This window comes from Stegastes partitus, unplaced genomic scaffold, assembly GCF_000690725.1.
Source record: "Stegastes partitus isolate 25-593 unplaced genomic scaffold, Stegastes_partitus-1.0.2 Scaffold91, whole genome shotgun sequence".
In the NCBI taxonomy this organism is placed as follows: Eukaryota; Metazoa; Chordata; class Actinopteri; family Pomacentridae; genus Stegastes; species Stegastes partitus.
In genome coordinates, this window is record NW_007577822.1 from 606,767 (window position 1) to 614,868 (window position 8,102).

The 8,102-nt window shown below is 45.1% G+C and overlaps 1 protein-coding gene across 1 annotated transcript; it reads right to left on the reverse strand.

Annotated features, from left to right (window-relative positions):
* Positions 1 to 6,051: 6,051 nt before the first annotated feature.
* Positions 6,052 to 6,981, reverse strand: LOC103353993 (olfactory receptor 2C3-like). Its single transcript, XM_008277216.1, has one exon. The coding sequence runs from the start codon at positions 6,979 to 6,981 to the stop codon at positions 6,052 to 6,054; it is 930 nt and encodes a 309-aa protein (XP_008275438.1).
* Positions 6,982 to 8,102: the final 1,121 nt, after the last annotated feature.

Genomic DNA, 8,102 nt, shown 5'->3' on the forward strand with positions numbered 1-8,102 from the left:
CTTGCACTGATTCAGTAATATATTGCACTGTTGCGTTGTGTTGCGTTGTCTGGTCCGCTAGCGAGGGACAAACCCTGTCCTCAGGAGCTCAGGATTGTCCTCCTGGGCCACGACTGGCTGGAGAAGAGTTCGACGGGAAACACCATCCTCGGCCGACAGATGTTTGACATCAGCAGAGACGTGAAGATGTGCGTCAAGAGACAAGGTGTTCTCGACGGCGGCCGTAAAGTCGTCGTGGTCAGCACCCCCGAGAGGTGGATCCACTACTCCGTCCAAGACCCCAGCCTGGTGAATGCCAACATGGCAGCCTGCATGGCCATGTGCCCGCCTGGGCCTCACGCCTTCCTCATGGTCATCCCCGTCAGCTCCCAAAGAGGCAGGGAGTGGACGGTAGAGGGACCTGTGGAGCTGCTGAATGACGCCCTGTGGACAAACACAATAGTAATATTCACCAGGCGTGAGCGGCTCAGAGGGGCGTCTGTGGAGAGCTACGCTGCAAAACATGGGTTTCTGAAGGCCGTGCTGGAGAGGTGTGCACATAGATACCAGCTTTTAGACACGAGCACTTGGGGAAAAGACGACGACGCTCAGGTTGCAGAACTTTTGGAGAAGATCGACGCCATGGTTGAAGGAAACGTAAAGTCAAGAGGAGTTAGCTACGTGACCTCGACAGAAGTCTCAAGGATAAGTGAGAAGGAAAGGAAGGAGGTAGAGGAGGAGGCGACTTTGAGGCGAATGAATGCACAGATGGCCAGAAGCACACTCGGTTCTCTGAAGGGTGAGTATCGCTTACTGCAGCTATAATCAATCATGTTTATAATAACAATGGATCATGTGACGCTGTGTGATGTGAACGCGGTCACTTTCAGGGATAAACTCCAACCCAACTCTGCACTTCCCCTCAGCTCTGTGGAGCTCTTTGTTGAGGTGTCTGCTTTACCTCACTATCTTCACTCTCACAGCATCAATTGAAGCAGAGAAAGCTCCAAAACAAAAGCACCGTACATCACCAAATGACAAAAAGACAAAGTTAGAACCTCACTGGCAAACATAGTGGAGTGTTTAGTCCTAAAGAGACCAAAAAGGAGAGCAGATATTAGCTTAGAGGTTTAAAACTTTCCCCCTTTCATTGCTTTTTAACATTGAATTATGAACATGGGATGTGTATAAGATGTCATTCTTGTTTTTCAAAGTTTATCCAAACATTAAATCCTTCCAAGATGAAAATCCCTGAAACTAACATTGGTGTTCTGACTTGTTTTAAATCCAGGAGAGTCTCCCTCGGTTCCGGTGCTTCGAGTTCTCGTCGTTGGACCGAGGCAGGTCGGAAAGAGCTCAGCCGGAAACACGATTCTTGGTGATGAAGTCTTTCCTGCTGGACATCCAACCAGACAGTGCGCTGAGAGACGGGGCGGCGCTGACGGAAAGCAAGTCGCTGTAGTCGACACTCCCGGCTGGTTCGGGCGGTACTGCTCTGAGGACACGCCGCAGGCTCTACAGCAGCAGATTACCCACAGTGCATCCCTGTGCGCTCCTGTTCCTCACGCCGTCCTGGTGGTCGTACGCTGCGACGAGACCTTCACTGAGACCGACAGGATCACAGCGGAGGAGCACCTGAGCTTGCTTGGACTTTGGGTGTGGACTCGAGCCATCGTGTTGTTCACCTGGGGGGACCGTCTGGGGACCACCCCCATCGAGGAGCACGTCCAGCGGTGGCCTGCTCTTCAGTGGCTCCTGGACAAATGTGGAAACCGGTATCATGTTTTTGATAACTCCAACAGGGTCAGAGACATCCAGGTTAGAGAACTTCTGGAGAAGATTGAGGAGACGGTGGTGGGGAATGATACCGGACACTTGCTGAGGAGTTTTATGGATCTCCAGCAAAGCAATAAAAAGCTGGAGAAAAGCTCCAAGAAGACTGTGAGGCTGCTCAAGAAAGCAAAGGAGGAGAATGATCTCCTGAGACAAACAGTCAAGGAGAAGGAAAGAACAGTAGAAGACATGATGAAGACAACCAAAGAGAAAGAGGAAGCTCTGAAGTTGGCAACAGAGACCGAGAGGAGGAGAGAAATAAAGCAAAAGACAGATTGTGAAGAAGAGATTAGCATGAGATTAGCAGAGGCCGAGGAGGAGAAGAACCAGCTCAGACAGGTCATTATGGAGAAAGACAGACTGATAACCAGCCTGAGTGACACATGTGCTGCCAAAGATGGCGTCATAAAAGCTACGACGCTAAAAAGTGAGCAGGACCAGGAGATGCTGGAGGAACAAGTCAAGGAACAAGAGCGGGAGAATGCAACCTTAAAGAGAAAGTGTGAGGAGAAAGACGAAGAACTGGAGCGAATGACGGCGGCTCACAAACGAGAAGCAAAAGAGCTCAAAGAGAAAACCGAGCAGCTGAGCAGAGAAAACGAAGACACCAAGAAGATCCTGAAGGCCACGATCGAAGGGATGCAGAGACACTATCAGAGAACAGAAACGAATGAGGCGAACGTTTATAAAGGTGACCACAGCAGGAAGACAACGACGGACCTCAAGTCGCTGGAGGAGCTCAGCAGACAACAGAAATGGGCCAGAACAATACCGCCGAGTCACCATCGAGACGCCACCAAACCCAGTGAGTATGAGCTGACTCAGCAACACTGATGGTAACATGACGAGGATCCTCTGACTGACTGACACTCTTTAAGTTCCAGAGACAGAACAGAAAAGCCTCGTGTTGGATGAAGGCGTCACGCTTCATGAGAAGGTGAGTGAAATGACAGTTATTATTGCACATACACTAAAAAGTCCAATTACATGGAAAATGTACGTACGGTCCAAGAGACATCGATGCAAAATGTCATAATTATGCTGTAAGATTAGTTTTGTAACGCTAGTTTAACCTGGAGCTGTTGTGGGGTTTTTTCTTCTTAACACATTCCTTAAATTATTCTAAATGATTCCTGCTATTCCTACGTCCTGCTCCAAACGTACAAGGAGAAAAGAAGAATGTTTATAAATATAGTTCATCTGATTCTGTGTCCACAGAGAGACGCTGCAGGGCGGCTTGAGGCCGACTGGACTTCACCGTGGCTGAGGGCTGGAGGTGCAGCGCTGGGAGCTGCAGTCGGGGTCGTGGCCGCCTCCTTCAGGGCGACCGCGGGGATGAACGGCAGGTCGGCCGGTGGAGCTGCAGCTGGAGCTCTGCTGGGCTGCTTCCTGGTCCAAGCAGCCAGATCCCAGCAGAGGAACAGTCAAGAGACCTGGGATGAATGTCGTGGAGATAAAGTTCCTGATTGCTAGCGCAGCGTCTGGGTAACTATCATAGAACTATTTACCATCATTCTGTGCACTTGTTGTCTGAGCTTCTACCTCAGTTCACTAAAGCATCCGTTATCGATGGAGATCTTGGTCAGAGGTTGTGGATATTCATAAACCAATACGCTGCACATGTAAAGTTAATATAGTGGCCGTTACATGTCTTTACAACTTCAACATCAGGATTTCTCGTTTCGCCTGAGTCATGACTCCAGAGGAGGAAAAAGAAAATTCTGTTCCAAGAAATCCAGCGGTACTAATTACAAGAGGGCAAAAAAGTGATTGACGTCACGCTTTTTGGAAGGTTTTTTTTAATGTTCTAGGTGAATTAAAACATTCCTGCACAGGAAGAGGAACTAAATTGCTTTGAAGGTCCTGAACATCCTCGTGGGTGTTTTACTTATTATGTCTGACTTGTGCTCAGGGTGGTTTGGGTCCAGTGCTGGTAAAGTTCACAGAAAAAAGGAGGTCTGTAAACTTTTAGACTCCAGATAGACGATTTAATTCCCTTTTAAAACCTCCTCTTTTGAGGCAGATCTTTGATCTACAGAATCTTCCTCAGGAGGGAGTCAAACAGAGAAACAGGAGTTTCTGCTAGAAGCATTGATCAGCACTAATTATTATCAGCTGTAGCTCAGCAGCAGGTTTTGCAGTTTCTTGTCCAAAAAAATTGACCATGAAAGCAAGAAAAGGGGAAAACTTCAAAGAGGATGAATACTTTCTATAGAACTGCACAGAGGTCTGCAACAGCACACATTAGCTTTCCTGTGATACGTTTGTTTTCCTCCTCCCTTGTATCTCTGACACCTTTTAACATACAGTGCATTACCTTGACACACCTGGTGACATCATCAGAGTTGCTCTGGCTTGTGTCCAGGTAGCACCACTCTGCTTACGAGTGTCAGACTAAAACTATCTGTACAGCTATTAATGTAACCGTGGCAGGTCTGAAATGTGCTTGGCTCATTTCTGAAACCATAATGTTGTTCATCTGGCAGAAACATTAATACACCCACTGAAGTCCTGTTTGCACCACACAGCTGCCTGTGAGTCTTTCCTGTGACTTCAAGTTCAAATTCAGTTCAAATTCAAATATCTTTATTTATCCCCTAGGGGCAATTCAAAAGCTCACTGAGTATTTAACATAAAGACATAAAAAAAAACATAAACCACATGATAAATATTACATTATATTACATGAGCTTTGGCCGGGAGTCAGCAGGTCGAAGATATTCAGATGATACCTGCAGCCTCACAGCAGCAGAAGTGATCACTGCTGACGGTGTATTTACACATGTGGCCTTTATGACAACAGGATCTGATGGTAAAAATGTTCTTCTTCACACCCGACATGCCAACTGTTCCACACAGATCCCAGGCTGCTGTGGGGGAATTATTGGTTTTAAAGCTTCTTTGGATGAAAGCTGAACTCCATCAGAGCTGTCAGGACGGCTTTATTAAAAAAAAGACTATAATTATGCACAAAATTACATTTCAGGATTTTAATTGCTTTTTTGAACATTTTAGCAACTAAAATAAATCTGCACTTAAATCTGGATCATAAGACTGTCTATGACCACCGTATTCAATGCACACTGTTCTAAAAGCTCTTTGTGGCCTGTAATCGTAACTCAAGCTGTTTGTCATCTGTGTAGATTTAGCTTTCAATCAGGTGCTGTGGATATTTATTAACCTATATACTGTACATTTAAAACAATGTTGATCTAGTAGCTTTAATATATTTTTACTGCAACTTCTAAATAAGGATTTATTATTTAGCCTGAGTCATGACTCCAGAAAAGGAAAAAAAAAGGGTCGAGAAGTCTAATTGTCCAAATAAGAAGAGGGCACAAGTTATCACTGTGAAAGGTTTTGGAAGTCATCTTGAATGACTGACTGAGAATGTACATTTTAATTTCTTAATTTCATGTTCTCAGTGAATTAAAACATCGCTGCACAAAAAGAAGAACTAAATTGCTTTGGAGGGTCCAAACATCCTCTCAGGTGTTTGCTGCTGACCTCTGCTCAGGCTGGTTTGGCTCCATGCTGGTAAAGTTTACAATAAAAAGAGAAGGTCTGCACGCTGTTAGTTTAATTTTAAGGTAGCATCTATATTACGTTCCTCTGGAGAGAGTCAAACTAAAATAATGCCTTAAGGAGTAATCAGCTCAGATCACCACCACTCAGGTAACTGAGAAAAAACAAAAGGCCACAAGAGGGCGATCACAGCGCTCCAGACAATCCATCCATCTGTTTTCTCAGCTGACAGGATGCAACCTGCACTACAACTACAACTACCAGACAGATGATTTTCTGTGTGACAACTTCTAAGAACACATTGGTACATATTCCTTTAAAATGAAGTGGGGAATTGATGTTTGTCTTTTTATTAAATCACTTTTAGGCAGTTGTCACAGAAAGTCTCTCTGCACATCACATGACTGTGGTCTGTGTGCATCGCATACAGAACAACTCAAATATTCTATAATTGCATTCACAATAAGACACAAGCAGGAGTTCAAGAGTTAAATGTTTAAGACGGCAGCTTTTAATTACCGACAGTAAAAACATATTTGTGTGTTTGTGTCTTTGCTTTCTAATTAATTTAGAAGCAGAGCCACAAACATGTCCGTATATCTTATTTTGGCTGTCATATAGCAGAAATAACATCAGAGAATGAAAATTAAATGTTTTTTAATGAGCATGTGCTGATGGAACAATGTTCACTGTCAGCATATATGAAGCATCAGTTCATTTCCTCTGAACACAAATCAAACCCAGAATTCTGGTCCGTATTTTGGTCAGTTTAAATCCATATATGAGAGGATTCATGACCGGAGGAACGAGCAGAAATATTAAAGCCATGAAGTTCTGGAGACTTTGAGGCAAAGACGAGGAGCCGAACCGCATGTACATCAGATCAAAAAGCATCACGAACATGAACGTCACCAGAGAGATCAAATGAGGCACGCACGTCTGCATGAACTTCAGCCTGTCTTCTTTGGACCTCACGCACGTTTTTATCAGATGCATGTAGGTCCACATGATGAAGAAGCCGTGTACCACGTAGAGAAAAATGGTTGTATATGAAACTATAGTATTAGAAAGGATGTTGCTGTCGGGGCAGACCAGCTGAACGATCAGCCAGTTCACACAGTAGAGCTTCTGAATCTTTGAGCTGCATAACTTTCTTGTAGACGTTAGCAGAATACTGACAGAGAAAACGGACAAAGGAATTAACCAGGAGAAGCACACCAGCTGGGAGAGCCTCCTCTTAGTCATGAAGGCGTGGTAGTGCAGAGGTCGACAGATAGCCAGGTACCTGTCGTAAGCCATGACCGCCAGGATGGACAAATCGCAGCAAGCAAACGAGTACATGACATACGCCTGGAAGAGGCATCCTTCATACGAGATTTCTTGAGAAGACGACAGCAGATCGAACAGGAATTTAGGGTAGAAGCCTGTGGATCCATACAGTCCATTAATGCAAAAACTAGCCAGTAAAATGTACATGGGCTCATGCAGGTTCTCATCTAGAGCGATGATCACAATGAGAGCAAAGTTAACAAACAAAATGATGCCGTAGTACAGCAGAGTGAGGGAGAAGATGGTGATTCTGTAGTTCACCGTCTCGTTTATCCCTGAGAGAGTGAAGATTCTCACAGCAGAAGCATTATCCATGATCCTGGTGGTTTCCTAGTCTGACATGGTCGGAGCTTAGAGAGAGCGACGGCGTGCTGCTGCATCCCAGACGAAGCGAGCTGTCCTTCTACGCCACCTCCTAATAACAGGTTCAGCTCAACAACAGAACACACACCTGGGGATTCAAACCATGTTTACTGGTGTGTTGGAGTGAACAAAACAAGAAGCTGATTACATCCACAGGTTTTACTGTCATCTGATGAAATTCCATGAAAGTGTTTGTAAAGGGAAAAACCTAATGTGAGTAATTGCAAGGTTGGATCTTTTAAAATGATAAATGTGCTTTTGAAACGAGGTGCAGAGGGCTGATGAGTTGCTGGTGAAGTAGGTAGTAGAAGAGCAGAAACACTATTACAAAACCCAAAGAGAACCACTGACCCATAAGCTCCTGGATCACATCTGGAGTTAGAAGTCTTGGTGTCATCTTCACTGTTTCAGGGGACACACAGAGTTGTATGTTCATGATGTTCACACAGATCCACCTGCATATGTGTAAGAGTTGTCAAATGAAGTAGCTGCTGGACTTTAGCTGCTTTGATTTGTACTCGGTGGGACGTTCTAAACTCTCCATAAGTCTTGTGCTACGTCTGCACATTCAGGCCGACTCGGTGCTGCAGACCAACCTGTAGCTCGCTGTTATATTCTGTATAAAAAGACAAGAAGTGTCTCAGCAGGGCGCCTTTAAAAAACAAGAAAACACTCTGAGAGACGTCAGCTCACTCAGAACTCTGCAGCTCAGCTTCTAACCAGATCTGCCAGGAGAGAACTGGTTTCCTTTAAAGTTTAAAATCTACTTTTACGGCCTCCTTTATGGGCTTGAACCACCGTTCATGGTTAACTCCTTTGTTAATTACATCCACCTGCCACAGCATAAACGTTACGTCCTCCTCGTGCTGCTGAAACAGTTCTGACCGGTTAAAGCGTGGACACCCGACACTGGTCTGGGACACCCGACACTGGTCTGGGACAGTGGATCCTTTGGCTTCCAGGGTTGATCTGTCACATCCTTGATTGGATTAGACTCTCAGGAGGTCAAAGCCTTTGGCTCTCTGTCTTCTCTCTTGAGCTGTTCCTGAACAGCTTTTACGATGTGACAGACC

Excerpts from the sequence above, each read along its gene's own strand:
- LOC103353993 (XM_008277216.1), bottom strand. The coding sequence starts at position 6,981 with ATGGATAATGCTTCTGCTGTGAGAATCTTCACTCTCTCAGGGATAAAC.